This window comes from Entelurus aequoreus, linkage group LG03 (genome assembly GCF_033978785.1).
Source record: "Entelurus aequoreus isolate RoL-2023_Sb linkage group LG03, RoL_Eaeq_v1.1, whole genome shotgun sequence".
In the NCBI taxonomy this organism is placed as follows: Eukaryota; Metazoa; Chordata; class Actinopteri; order Syngnathiformes; family Syngnathidae; genus Entelurus; species Entelurus aequoreus.
Window position 1 is genome coordinate 63350792 of NC_084733.1, and position 15944 is coordinate 63366735.

A 15944-nucleotide genomic window follows, 5' to 3' on the forward strand; every position below is an offset into this window, starting at 1 on the left:
GCAAAGCCAACTCCGTATTCTCTGGTTTCACCCGGAGGCTTCCCCTGCCAGAAGAAGGTGTAATCTCTTTCTCTCAATGAGCCTGATGAGAGGAGTCGGGTTTCCTGAAGGGTAGAGATGTCTATTCGTCGCTTCAGGAGTTTGTTGTTAATGACTGCAGTCTTGCGGGCGTCGCTTATATCGAGCAGGTTGTCAGTTAGTCCGGGGGTCATGGTTCTGACGTTCCAGCATCCCAGACGTAGTGCTGCAGTCTTTGTTTTATTTGTTTTGCTTGGTGCAAGGTTTACAGCCCACTTGTCAGGAAGAGTCCCTTAGCTTCATGCACCCAATGAAGCAGACAGGCTGTGGCGGAACAGCACCTAATTGGCTGGGGGCTGCCCAGCTTGAGGCGGGCGGTAGCTGTCCAGTAAGATGAAACATCTCTCCCACCGACGGAGGTAGCCCCTGGCGCCCATCCCTACGCCAAACGAGAAAGGGCTTATAACCGGTAACTGCTGACCTCCCGTGTTGTGCCTTCACTGCACAGTGAAGCTGGAGTTTCCTCTCCAGGGCACAAGAGGCCTGGGCAAAGTTGCTGACGTTGTCAGCAACCTTGGAAAACCAATACATTTGGCGTCAGTTCGGCTGCAGGACATGCCAGAACAGTGCTTCACACACTGAACTACCTAACGGAGTCCAGGCCGGGTTTTCTGTTGGGGTTTGCTCCCTTAGCCTTTTCCATTCCAGAGAATACCCACAAGGCAGTGGAAGGGGTGGAGGGGGTGGAGGGGGGGGGGTTCTATTTAACCCATAGATGGGTTAAATAGGGTCACTTTTAATATCTACTTGCTAAATACAGCAACAAACAAAAGTTGCTAAACAATTCTGAGTTATGCCACACCTACAGTTACGCCACACTGCCATTGCAATTTGTGTACGAGCATAGACGGACCGGAAGTGCTTAATCCTAAATTGTGACAAATTTCTGCCTCTAAGTAAATATATGAAAAACAGGGACTTTTTTTTTTTAAACAGAAGCTGTTCTTCTTTGCCACAAAGTTAGAGAATTGGACCTAACTGGGGCGGTATAGCTCAGTTGGTAGAGTAGCCGTGCCAGCAACTTGAGGGTTCCAGGTTCGATCCCTGCTTCTGCCAACCTAGTCATTGTTGTTGTGTCTTTGGGCAAGATACTTTACCCACCTTTCCCAGTGCCACCCTCACTGGTTTAAAATGTAACTTAGATATTGGGTTTCACAATGTAAAGCGCTTTGAGTCACTAGAGAAAAGCGCTATATAAATATAATTCACTTCACTTCACACTAACAGGATGCTAGCACGTGAACACAAACTTAACATATTATGTTAGCTAACTTACAGCTAGCAAACAGTTGATATCCCAGATCTATTTCCCTTCTGCTTTTATCTCCTTTGATAAATTAACCTTAGAACTTTAATAGTAAGGTTTGTAGTTCATGTTAACGTAAGCTAATGTCATCAAGCTAACTATTAGTCGTCTGTGTCTTCCAGGCCAAATTCCATCCTTCGCCTGCGCTTCAATCACTTTGCCACAGAGTGCAGCTGGGACCACCTCTACGTCTATGACGGAGACTCCATATATGCCCCGCTGCTGGCTGCCCTCCGGTACTTCCTCCATTGGTGTGCGTCATTTAAAAACAACATGCTAACAGTAAGTTTTTGTCGCAGCGGTCTGATCATTGCTGAGAGCTACGGGAACGAAACGGTACCCGAAGTGGTGTCGCAGTCCGGATACGCTTTGCTGCACTTTTTTACCGACGCCGCCTACAACCTGACTGGATTCAACATCTCATACAGGTATTCGAGTCATACCAAAGACTATAAAAATGGGACCCATAACCTCCCTGCTTGGGACTCAGCAACAAAGGGTTGGAGTTGGGGGTTAAATCACCAAAATGATTCCCGGGCGCGGCGCCGCTGCTGCCCACTGCTCCCCAAGGGGATGGGACAAATGCAGAGGACAAATTTCACCACATCTAGTGTGTGTGTGACAATCATTGGTACTTTAATCTTTAATTTAATCATGCTATGAACATTAGAGATGCCAGTTTTCTCTGGGCTGAGTCGTGAGCAAAGATTGTGAGTTAGTTAAGTTGGATCCGCCCAAAACATCCTTTCTTACTCGCTAGCGTTAGCTCTCAATAGCTAGAGACGGACATACGTTTGTTTTCCAGCCATTAGAACGGAGAACGTGAGTGTGAAGGAAGAAGCAGTTGGAGTGTAGTCTGCACCATACTGAAGCAGAATGAATAAATACCACTAGCCAAGGGCATTAAAATAATATTTCAATGGCGGACATGTATGTATGAAAATATCAAGATGTTTCAGCTCAAAGGAGATACCATAGAAATCCGCTCTCCAAGGGAAACACTGTACATTATTATTGACATTAACTATTAAAAGGTTCCTATCCTGGCATATAGTCATGAGCTTTGGGTTGTGACCGAAAGGACAACATCCTCGGTAAGTGGCTGGAGAGAGGGAAGTTTGGGCTTTTCTGCTTAGTCTGCTGCCCCCGCGACCCCACATCTGGCCGTTAGCATGGCAAGCTAACGGATATTCACCGTACGTGCTCCCGTTGTATCCACAGTGCGGTTCACAGGAATATCAAAAGTCAGTGGAACCTTGTACGCGTGTCTCTTAGTAGGAGCCATTTTGTGGTCTTTACAGAAACACACAAATGAAATTAAACGTAATATCCGCGCGCTTCTTCTTCTACGGGGGCGGGTGCTCACCTTGGCGGTTGCTTACAGTAGAAGAAGAAGCGCTTCCTCTTCTATGGGGGCGGTTGCTTACCGTAGAAGAAGAAGCGCTTCCTCTTCTACGGGGAAAAAAGATGGCGGCTGTTTACCGTAGTTGCGAGACCTAAACTTTATGAAAATAAATATTAATATTAATCCATATATAAAGCGCACCGGGTTATTAGCCGCACTGTCAGCTTTTGAGAAAATTTGTGGTTTTTAGGTGCGGCTTATGGTGCGGAAAATACGGTAACTATTAAAAGGTTCCTATCCTGGCATATAGTCATGAGCTTTGGGTTGTGACCGAAAGGACAACATCCTCGGTAAGTGGCTGGAGAGAGGGAAGTTTGGACTTGTCTGCTTAGTCTGCTGCCCCCGCGACCCCACATCGAATAAGCGAAAGAAGATGGATGGATTCTATGGTAGTTGTTGGTAATACGTTCCATTGTGTTGTTTTTTGTTTCTTCTAAAAATGTGTTTTTTGTTTTTAGAAGGCATTTGACATGGTAAAATTGTGATGCTTTGCGGGCTAAGCACTAATTGAATAGGATTATGTCCATGGGAGACCTTAACTTGAGATACGAGTGTTTTGAGTTACGAGCTAATTGAGCTTGTATACTTGTACTAGGGTTGTCACAATACTGACATCCATACACATACTCAAATATTCAATACTTGTCAATACCGTTTTCCATACGATAGAGATGAAAACAATTCAATAGATTAATTTTGTTAACAAGAAATAAGGCAAAAAAACGATGTAACAATTAACACGACAAAAGGTTCAATAATGAAAAAGAGTTCAAAATAAACTAAGAAAAAGTGTGAAAAGAAAAGGGAATTTGTGATAAGTTTCAGATTATCAAAGATATGGCAAACATTTGAACAATATTGTTTTATTATAATCAGTCCAACAAAATAACACATCATCCAATTCCAATTTCAGCCCAGCAACACTCTGAATAGCAATGAACACCAATTGATCCAAGGGAGCCAAACAAAAATGAATGTATCAATATGAATAAGAATTCCAACATAACAGTGATTAAAAACATGAAAAAAACAAAAAATCAAATGATCCCTAGTGTGTGAATGTGAGTGTGAATGTTGTCTGTCTATCTGTGTTGGCCCTGTGATGAGGTGGCGACTTGTCCAGGGTGTACCCCGCCTTCCGCCCAAATGCAGCTGGGATAGGCTCCAGCACCCCCCGCAATCCCGAACGGGACAAGCGGTAGAAAATGTATGGATGGATGGATGTTATAATCATAATTGACATTGTCATCACAGCCACTACAATATTTGAAGGTTTCATGGTGACTTTTTTTCTGTTCCTTAAGAGAAAATAACACTTTTCAGATACCATTATTTATGTGAGTTCATGTAAAAATTGGCATTTTTGTATCTTTTCTTTAACGTGACGTCAGCTCTTAACGGCTAACTGCGGCTAATTGCTAACATACACTGGCAACACCACCACCAATCAACTTGAAAGGGAAAGTTTTGCTAACCTGTGTAACGGGGAGCGAGAGGAAAGCCAAAAGGAAGAAACAAAAACCGCGCCTTTCTATGAAAGCATCTCAAAGGTGTGTTTGTTGGCTTTCTCTTCAACCAGTCACGGAGCATCCATTGTGTCGCACCTTGGACATATATTTGTTTGGACTACAAACTCTAGAGAAATAAAAATGGCGGATTCACACATGCATCATCCGAGGAACATTTACCATGTGACAAGATAGACGTCATAAGATGGGGCGAATTTGAGCAAAGATGGGGAACCGACTCTAGCACTTGGCGGGTAAACAAGCGTGTGTTTTTTGTGTGGATTGGTTCTATGTAATGCTGCAGTAGTCTATGCCAGGGGTTCTTAACCATAGGGCAGGGGCCGCCAAAACATCTGTTTCTCAGCTGTGGTCTGTTGTAATACACTTTTACACCATTTGTGGCAGTACAGTGCAAATGTTTTGCCACTTGCTAAGATTTAAAACTGTATTTCTAGAAATGTCCCTAGTTTTAAGAGCTATTTATTGACTTTACATCATCATCTCAATTTTAACATAAATAATTGTATTATATTCTAGTTCAAACATATTCAAATTGAGAAAATAACTATTCAAATAAGATATTTAGCTTTTCCCCCCACTTCTTGTTTAAAGATTCTGCAACATCCCAAAGATGCTCAATTGAAGAATTGCAGATTATAAAATGCTTGTTTTCAGAATAAAATAATTGTGTCTATCTGAAGAGTCCTGCTAATGTCTAGATAAACAAATCTTAATTAATAATGGTTCTGGCTGCATGTACAGATCATTTCACTGGTTTATTTTTTCCCCTTAAGTTCCAGTCTTTTCCAGTCTGGAGCTAAAGTCATAGAGAAGTTTCTTACGCGCAAAAATAATGACTAAAGGGGTGAAGCTGTATTTTCATTGAAACTTTAATTGTATTGACAGTTTAGTTAGGAAACATTTAGTTGATTTATATTTGAACAACATAATGGTGTATACATTTTTTTGTGATAATATTTGAGTGGAAAAGTTTAAGAACCCCTGGTCTATGCTAACCAAGCTAGCATGTCTGATAGAAAGCACTCCACTATTCAAGCTGTCCAATGCTAATTTGCATTGGATATGCCATACCCATTATGGTACTGATTAGCATTGGCAATTTCAACGCCTCCAAATGTTGCAATCAAAAATATTACAAAGATGCATGTTTCTATCAAACAGCTAATGTGTGATAAGCATAATACTTAGAGTATAAACATTATGTAGGGCCCAACAAAAGACTATATAGACTACATCCTGACTACGACATCAAACTGAAAGGACTGCATACATGTTACCTTTGCCCACCAGTTGAGTTGATATGGAGCTTGCATCACAATTAAATAAATTACATTTCCATTTTTCTGTTTCTCTGCCCCCAAAAAACATCCTAGTAAAAAGAAATGTAATAATAAAGTACATCCTTATCTCCTTCCAGCTGCATTTCTGTCAAACACACCATCAGCAGCTTGGATGTAAGTGTCCTCTGTTTAAAAGTGATTGTAATTGGACTCATTCAGTACGATGTGTATTATTGTACACGTGCTAACCCTGGACCGTTTCGCCAGACCAACACACCTCGTCATGGTTTTCGATGCTTTTGTTGTTGGATTCAACGTCCTTCTGACTCACTTTTTTCGTTCCCGTGGTTGGAAAAAGTAAATTCTGTTGGCTAAAGAACTAGCGAGTGGAACACCAGGGGCCTCGTGTAACTAATGTTAGGTGGATTTCCTACTAAAAATGGACATACGTTCAAATCCAAATCCAGTTGCTACAATGATAAGTACAAGTTTAGAAGAGGTGGGTGACTGTTACCCTGATATAATTTGTGTGATTTACAACAAAATGTGTTTATACAATAGCCTGCTTACAGCCAGATTACAGTTTAATGTGAGAGGGATACGTGCGGTAAAAAATGGATGGATGGATTTGTTTGAAATCTTTGACATTTAAAAATGCCAGCATACGTCAAATTTTACAAAATATTTGGATTACTCAATTTATTATTAAAACACAGGAGACATTCTCAGGGTAGCAGCCGTATACGTGACATCCTCCTGGGTCTTCGGTGCCGCGTCCACCCAGACAGACCCTGGTTACACGAGGGCAATGATTTTACGGGGTTCAATGTGAGCGATCCCAGGTACCGGGAGTTGATTCTGTATCGGATCAAATGTGAAAGGTCTCTACTAATTTAGTAGGGCCGGGCCGATAAAACGATATCAATATGTTTCGCCATATACACACAATCTATTAGATAAAAAAATGCCCTGGATTAACCGATTGATGAATCTACCATTTTTTTTGGTCGGAAGAAACCGGAAGTTATGAAGCAAGGTTGGTCGCATGAACAAAGGTACTCAAAACAGGAAGTGATCAGTGAGCAATGGGAGGGACACGCTAAAGAGCCAATCACGTATGGGTGTCAACAATCAAGTTTGGTTGCGCCGTCTTGCTGTTGATTGTCTGCATGGAGTGAGAAGAGAAAGTAAAAATAATTTTTCAATAAAACAGGAAACGTCACCTCGACAGTATGGCAGTTGAACATTTATTTTACTCCTTTTTAGTCCTCGTCCGTTCCCTATTTGGATGTACGGAAACAGGTAGGAACTAAAGTGCATGACTAAAATGAATAACAAACGTGCTATTTTAAAATAATAATTTGGTCCAAGAATATTTTAATAACAATTACTGCTTATCATAAATGTATTCCCATACTTGAATATGAATAAGGGACCAAATTAAATGTTACACAGACCACATGACTTCCTGGCAGTAAACCTGCAAAAAATATATATTTTCAGGTTTCTCTATGTTTTCATTTCCACATTATTTTGTTACACTTTATTAAGCATTTCTTACATATTCTTAATTTTGTACCTTAGAGTTGATCAATATTTTTGAGTTGTATTAACATTGTTTTCCTTTCCTTTCTGCCTTGGTAGCTGAGGCGATTATAATCAGAGTGTATTTTTCACAGGTCATAAAAAATATCCATAATTATGGAAAACACTTATATCGTGATAGGGTTTTCAGCCCTAAGACCTAGCACAGTGGTCGGCAACCCGCGGGTCCGGAGCCGCATGCGGCTCTTTGACCACTCTGATGCGGCTCAACTGCATACTTACCGACCCTCCCGATTTTTCCGGGAGACTTCCGGATTTCAGTAATCTCCCGGGGCAAATATTCTCAGATTTTCACCCGGACAACAATATTTGAGGGCGTACCGTGATGGCACTGCCTTTATTAGCGTCCTCTACAACCTGTTGTCGCGTCCGCTTTTTTACCACACTATCTGCGTGCCGGCCCAGTCACATGTTGTATGCGGCCACTGCAAACACACATAGGTGACTGCAAGGCATACTTGGTCAACAGCCATACAGGTCACACTGAGGGTGGCCGTATAAACAACTTTAACACTCTTACTAATATGTGCAACTCTGTGAACCCACACCAAACAAGAATGACAAACACATTTCGGGAGAGCATCCGCACCGTAACACAACATAAACACAACAGAACAAATACCCAGAATCCCATGCATCCCTAACTCTTCCGGGCTACATTATACACCCCCGCTACCACCAAATCCCGCCCCCCCAACCCCGCCCACCTCAACCGACGCACGACAACGTAACTTCTTGTTACGTTGTAGTATGTGGTGACAGTTACAGTATACATGCACAAAGGGGACCAACGTTGGTTGGATAAAAGTGGCGTCTCTGAGCCCATCAGACTGCAGAAGAGCGTGTTGGCATTGGTGCTTAGGAGAGGTTTGTGGACCTTGTTTTGAAAGCAAACATTGAACAAAGTGTACAGCCATGCTGTCAATCATTGACTTCTGTCTCCTGCGTTTGTTTTTATGTTGCTGCCTAGCGGAGGACGATAACCTGACCTTTCATATTTCAAATAGCACTCCCTGAGACCCAGATACACTTTATAGATCAACAAGGGATTTACACCGTTTTGCCTCAAAACACAAAGGTGTATTGTGAAAGTCCAGAGTTCAGTCTAAACACATATTGTCCTTGCAATGTCAGAATTCCCGCTGCAGCGTTTTTTGTTCCAGTGACAACCAGGCCACAAATTCCAAAAGAGCAGAGGTGTACTTCAATTATTAAAGACATGTTTTATTTATGTAGAGTTTGCTTTTCAGGGACTTGTTCTTCTTCCACAGGGTGAACACATGTCCTAACAACTGTTCCGGCAGTGGAGAGTGCCGCCTGTCCAACGACACGGGGAAGCCCTACTGTGACTGTCAGGACAAGTGGAAAGGGGACGCCTGTGACGTTCCTTATTGCCTGGACGACTGCGGGTACCCTGAGAGAGGACGCTGCAGGGATAAGACATGCGTCTGCGGGGTGGGCTGGCAAGGTGGGTCGCATTGGCTTGCTACATTTATAGTACTGGAAGAGTATATTAGCATTAGCATCCTGTTAGCTTCCAAGAAGAGTATGTTGGCATCCTGTTAGCTTCCATGAAGATAATGTTAGCATCCTGTTAGCTTCCAAGAAGAGAATGTTAGCATCCTGTTAGCTTCCAAGAAGAGAATGTTGGCAACATGTTAGCTTCCAAGAAGAGAATGTTGGCATCATGTTAGCTTCCAAGAAGAGAATGATAGCATCATGTTAGCTTCAAAGAAGAGTATGTTGGCATCATGGAATGGAATGGAACTTTGTCATTGCTCTGCAGACATTCAGTAGACTGGGGGCCGCCTGTGAGGAAAGGCTCACAACAGCACATCAGAGTGACACACGCTTTCGTGTCTCCAAAACATCCCAAACAATCGCTGGATTTGTTGCTAATCACTTTTCTGAACTAATTTGCTAAGAGGAGTCTGAAAGATACTAGATTTAGCGAGAAAGTCGCCCAGGTGGCAAAGATAGCGACGCCAAGACCGGCCTTAGGTTGCTTCTGAATGGCTTACAGTTTGGCTAGATTTAGGCACAATAATTTATGGATTAGTCTGTGATTAGTTATCTCGGTCTATCAATCAGTTACTCCAACTCCAACTACAAACAGTGTCGGGACTAACGCGTTACTTTGTTACTCGGCGGTAACTAGTAATCTAACGCGTTATTTTTTATATTCAGTAACTCAGTTACCGTTACTACATGATGCGTTACTGCGTTACTTTACGTTATTTTTTATGTAGTATCGGTTAGAAACAGAAGCGCTGCGGTGTCCATCCATCCATCCATTTTCTACCGCTTATTCCCTTCGGGGTCGCGGGGGGCGCTGGAGCCTATCTCAGCTACAATTGGGCGGAAGGCGGGGTACACCCTGGACAAGTCGCCACCTCATCGCAGGGCCAACACAGATAGAAAGACAACATTCACACTAACATTCACACACTAGGGCCAATTTAGTGTTGCCAATCAACCTATCCCCAGGTGCATGTCTTTCTTCTGAATCTTCCTCTGTCACAGGCGCGTTTTGTGTGTGTGTCTGGGTGTGGGGAGGAGGGGAGGGCGTGTCTTTGGTTCGGCACACACGTGATCCGCGGTTTGATATATGAAACAAAAAAAAAAGGTGTTCGCACGTTCAGTCTACACACAGCGTGGTCATGGCAAGCGGTGTAACGGAGGAGCTTCAACGCACCGCGCCATTTAATCGGTGTGTTTATAGGTGCAGACTCCGTTGTGCAAAACGAGGGTTTTAAACACATGCTGAACGTGCTTGAGCCACGTTACGTCATCCCGTCGCGCACCCACTTCAGCGATAAAATTGTGCCAGATCTTTATGAGCAGGAGAAGAAAAAAGTTGTGGGTGAACTATCCCGAGCATCATCTGAACCGCTCATGACAGACTGGTGGACGTCCAGGGGAACTATAAGCGCTCACTTGATCACAGCAGAAGTCTGTGATGAATGAGGTATGTAGAAGACACGCCCCTTTGCGCAGGTACTGACACAAGCAGTGGAGGAATGGAAGATAAAGATATCCCAGCCAAAAATCAAATAAATGCAGTGAATGAGGCAGGACTGGGACCACAGACAGTGCATGTAGTGAATTTGGCATCACATCTCAGTCAATAGGATGGAGCGCCTCCTTGGAAAGATCAGGAAGGAGGTTTCCTACTTCCACCAAAGCACAACAGCTGCTCATGTGCTTAAGACAAAGCAAGAAATGCTAAAGCTGCCTACTCATAAGCTCAGACATGATGTCCCAACGAGGTGGAACTCCACTTATGATATGTTGGAGCAGCAGGCAGCTATATACTCTGCATTGACCCACAACACCCTGAAGACAAATGTCAAAGACATCATCAACCTGTCTGATGATGATGTGAAAGTGGCAGAGGAGGTCCTCCAGGTGCTTAAACCCCTCAAAAGTGTTACATCTGAAACTTCACCATCTGTGTCAATGATCCTGCCACTGAAAACAAGGATTCTACAATCCATGGCTCCACAAGTGTGGAAGACAGCAGCATCACTCCAGATGTCAGGCTTTATTTCACTACCTATGTTTCAAGGAAGATGATGTGCCTTCTTATGTTGCACTTTAACTTGTTTTTTTATTAATGGTCATTGATCCAAGTTTAAAGAAAGGAGAAATGCCTTTTTATTTTGCACTGTTTTTCATTAATTATGTTAAAAGGAAGATAAAAATGCATGTCAAGTTGATCAACAGATTGTATTATTCTCCAGTGCAATAACAGTACTGAAATGAAGGCTAAAAGGGCATTAATGGGAGCTTTTAAAAAAAAGAAGAAAAAAATAAGTAACTAAATACCTTAATTTCCGGACTATAAGCCGCTACTTTTTCCCCTCGTTCTGGTCCCTGCGGCTTATACAAGGGTGCGGCTTATTTACGGCCTGTTCTTCTCCGACACCGACGAAGAGGATTTTGGTGGTTTTAGTACGCAGGAGGAAGACGATGACACAATGATTAAAGACTGACTTTTCATATACCGGTAGGCTGGTTATTTTGATAACGTACAGGCGAGCACTTTGTATTACTTTGCACCGTTGTATTATTTGTACTCTGCACGAATGCTGTTCGCCATGTCAAAGTTGTGAAAGTTTGATTGAATGATTGAAAGATTTATTGTTAATAAGTGGGACGCTTTGCGTTCCCAAACAGTCATCTCTGTCCCGACAATCCCCTCCGTGGTAGCAGGAACCCCTATATACTACGGTAATTACACATCAAAACCCTGCGGCTTATAGTCGGGTGCGGCTTATATATGGAGCAATCTGTATTTTCCCCTAAATTTAGCTGGTGCGGCTTATAGTCAGGTGCGGCTTATAGTCCGGAAATTACGGTAGTTACTTTTCACAGTAACGCATTACTTTTTGGTGTAAGTAACTGAGTTACTTTTGAAATAAAGTAACTAGTAACTGTAACTAGTTACTGGTTTTCAGTAACTAACCCAACACTGACTACAAACATGTAAATATAGAGTAGTGAATGGCATTTACGGTGTGTGCTGCGCATGTCAAAGTCAAGTATTCCGGTTTAAGGTGTGATGCAGGAAAATGCAGGTCATAATCAGATCATTTCTTCCCAGGGTGTAGACAGCAACATTCTAATCCCAGTGGTGATCAGAGGACATAAATGTTGTCCATCTACTAGGGTTGTCCCCATACCAATATTTTGGTACCGGTACCAAAATGTATTTCGATACTTTTCTAAAAAAAAGGGAACCACAAAAAATGACATTATTTTAACAAAAACATATAGGGTACATTAAACATATTTTTATTATTGCAACTTTGTCTTCAAATAAAATAGTGAACATACTAGACAACTTGTCTTTTAGTAGTAAGTAAACAAACAAAGACTCCTATAGTCTGCTGACGTATGCAGTAACATATTGTCATTTATCATTCTATTATTTTGTCAACATTATGAGGGACACACTGTAAAAACTGTAAAAATTGATTATTAATCTACTTGTTTATTTACTGTTAATATCTGGTTATTTTCTGTTTTAACATGTTCTATCTACATTTCTGATAAAATGTAATAATCACTTTTTCTTCTGTTGTTTGATACTTTACATTAGTTTTGGATGATACCACAAATTTATGTATCGATCCGATACTAAGTTGTTACAGGATCATACATTGGTCATATTCAAAGTCCTCATGTGTCCAGGGCCATATTTCCTGACTTTATAAACATAATGTGAATTTTAAAAAAAGGAAAAAGATTGTGTGCCAATGAAACATTTTGATGTTATCATAGTAGTATCAACTAAATACGCTCTTGTACTTGGTATCATTACAGTGGATGTCAGGTGTAGATCCACCCATGGCATTTGTTTACCTTCAGGGGTGCTAGTTTGCTGTTAGCGGTGAGCTATTGTGTCTTCCTAGGGTGTGTAGTGAAGCATGTTTACCTATTCCTCGTCCTCCAGTGATAATGATACTTGTAAGAAACTTACTATATTCGTCACCAGTGATTTAGAAGTAGCTAAAACCCTGCCGACTGCGGATGGATGATTGCTGCTAGCTAGCTAGCCATGTCTTAAAGCACCTCTTCCTGAGGGCGTTTCAGTGTTATAACTTCACTTTTATCTTTAGTTTTTCTCCCTTTTGTCTACACACTGTGTCTGCTTGTAAGTACTCTGTGTATGTGCGCTGCCGAACATGCTCCTCTGCTCGTAAAACCAGCAATGTCATGACGTGACGACGCGCCGTCATGCCCGTTAAAAAACACGGGGAACCGGTACATTTCAAACACAGTATAGTACCGTTTTTTATTCGTTAGTGCCGCCATACCATACCAGTACTGTACAACCCTACCATGTACACACGGCTACTGATTTGTTGTGCCTACAGGCTAGGGTCCGCTAGAGATCCCAAAAACTCACTTTAAAACCTGTCTAAAAACATTAGAAGACTTTGCTTTTTAGTACAACTTTTACTTTATGGACTTACATTTAAAAAAAAATCTTTTTTATGTTGTTGCCGCTGTTGTTTTAATGTATTTGTCGTTTTAATTCACCAATGCTTTGTGATTTCTATCTGTGAAAAGCGCTTTATAAACACAATTGACTACTTACAGCTGTTAAGAACAATGATTTTTTTTTTTTCAAAAATGGAGAGACCCTTGCAGTTATTTGCTTTTGCAAACCAAGCACCCGGCGACTTTAGGAGACTGTGGTTAGTCAAATAAATGTTTTGTCAATTTAACAGAATAACATTTAAATATAGTAATTGTGCACACAAAGATACATTTGCACGTCTTCACATTGTGGAGTTCTTCATGATCAAAATACTACATAACTAATTATTGCTCACATATTTTCCTGCTTATCATTTTTGACCTTCAGGTCCAGACTGCTCCGTCTCTGTCCCCGCCGACTCGGCCTTCTGGAGCCGCGAGGCGTTCAGCGATCCCGGCCTCGCCAGGGCGTCCCACAAGGCAGTGGTGGAGCAGGATGTCATGTGGGTCATCGGAGGCTACGTCTTCAACGCCTCCGACTACCACATGGTCAAAGCGTGAGTCAACTCCTCAGTCTTACGGAGAGGGCTTTCCTCTCAGAGATGTCTGACTTGTCTTCTCCGCCATGGTTAAGGTACAACCTAAGCAGCAAAACCTGGATGACCCTTGACCCCTCTGTCAACACGGTCACGCCACGATATGGACACTCTTTGGCCCTCCAGGAGGTACGTGGATACTTGTCCAGGGCTGCAGCTATCGATTATTTTAGTCCAAGAGTAATCTATCGATTAATTTGTTGGATTAATCGGTTAAAAAACACACTTTATAGCCTCAATGTGTATTTTACAAATTTTTTTTTTTCAAATTACAGATAGGCAATACGGCCTAAAATCTATATTGCGATGTATATTGCAGCCTTTTGCGTAATATCAGGATATATTATCTGGTATGTAGATGGTAATAGAGTTATGATATTTTACGGACTATAGAGCGCACCGGCATATAAGCCGCACCCACTAAATGTTAGGGAAAATATATATTTGTCCTTATATTAGCCGCACCAAACTATTAACCGCAGATATATACGTTGTGAAATGAGTTATTTACACAGTAATAGTCTATAGATGTTTATTTACATACCTTAGTTGTTTCCAAACGGGTGTCTGTAACACGGCAGTAAAACGGATGATCAAACAAAACAGAAGTCATCGTCATGGACCCACTAGCTGCGGAAGCTAGGAATCAGCGAAACAGACTCAATGACTCCACAGTTAAGTTAAAGTTAAAGTACCAATGATTGTCACACACACACTAGGTGTGGTGAAATGTGTCCTCTGCATTTGACCCATCCCCTTGGTCACCCCCTGGGAGGTGAGGGGAGCAGTGGGCAGCAGCGGTGCCGCGGTGATGTTTGGATGAATTTATGAAACTGAAGCAATACAAAAAGAATGCCATTGTAAGGTAATATTACTAACACAGAGACTCGTAAACGGGTTAGCATGTTAGCTAATGCTAACGACGCTATCTTCATTTTTATTTTCTTTCATTTCACTTTGTTGTACCACTTGTTGTGCTGTGAAACACTTTGATTCTGCCTTGTGTATGAAAAGTGCTATACAAATGAAGTTGCCTTGCCTATGCAATATTTCTCCCCCAAAAAATTCTAAAATGAAATATTTAATATGAATTAATTGGAGCTTTAAATAGGTCAATAATTCACTGCAACATTGATTTTGATTCATAATAATCGTTTGAGCATTGACCATTTAAAAAAAAAAAAGAAAAAAAAAGAAACCGCAGTATAAGACCCTTGGACCCTTGAGGGTCCCACTCATGAAAGTGTTAAAAGTAAATAGAGTATATATATATATTTGTTTACTTTCAATGCTTAAATCTGTAGATCAACTTCAAATCTATGCGTTTTTGTTATTTATTATGTTTTTGTATGTTATACACCTCTTTTGTGAAGGAAAACCCTATTTTTTGCATAGCATGAACAAAAATTATGCAATGTTTTCCCTCCAGAAACTAAGACGTCAAATATTTGATGTGCAGTACTTGGAGCCTTAAATAGGTCAATAATTCACAGCAACATTGATTTTGATTCATAATAATCGTTTGAGCATTGACCATTTAAAAAAAAAAAAGAAAAAAGAAACAGCAGTATAAGACCCTTGGACCCTTGAGGGTCCCAATCATGAAAGTGTTAAAAGTAAATAGAGTATGTATATATATTTTTTTACTTTCAATGCTTAAATCTGTAGATCAACTTCAAATCTATGCGTTTTTGTTATTATGTTTTTGTATGTTATACACCTTTTTTGTGAAAGAAAACCCTATTTTTTGTATAGCATGAACAAAAATTATGCATTGTTTTCCCTCCAGAAACTAAGACGTCAAATATTTGATGTGCAGTACTTGGAGCCTTAAATAGGTCAATAACGACGCTAGCTTCATTTTTATTTTCTTTCATTTCACTTTGTTGTACCACATGTTGTGCTGTGAAGCACTTTGAGTCTGCCTTGTGTATGAAAAGTGCTATACAAATAAAGTTGCCTTGCCTTGCCTTGCCTATGCAATATTTCTCCCCCAAAAAATACTAAAATGAAATATTTAATCTGAATTAATTGGAGCCTTAAATAGGTCAATAATTCACAACATCATTGATTTTGATTCATAATAACTGTTTGAGCATTGACTGTTTAAAGAAAATAAAACAAAAAGAAGACGACATTATAAGACCCTTGGACCCT

At 41.1% G+C, this 15944-nt stretch overlaps 1 protein-coding gene across 1 annotated transcript in view; it reads left to right on the forward strand.

The window, feature by feature from the left end:
* The first annotated feature begins 210 nt into the window (after positions 1 to 210).
* The window catches only part of LOC133645936 (attractin-like), a 38714-nt gene continuing 22980 nt past the window's right edge, over positions 211 to 15944 (forward strand). Inside the window, exons 1-8 of the mRNA XM_062040864.1 lie at positions 211 to 238; positions 282 to 395; positions 527 to 644; positions 1507 to 1620; positions 1684 to 1812; positions 8475 to 8671; positions 13580 to 13748; positions 13826 to 13916. Coding sequence (XP_061896848.1) covers positions 211 to 238; positions 282 to 395; positions 527 to 644; positions 1507 to 1620; positions 1684 to 1812; positions 8475 to 8671; positions 13580 to 13748; positions 13826 to 13916 — 960 coding nt within the window. The remainder of the gene's footprint in view (positions 239 to 281; positions 396 to 526; positions 645 to 1506; positions 1621 to 1683; positions 1813 to 8474; positions 8672 to 13579; positions 13749 to 13825; positions 13917 to 15944) is intronic.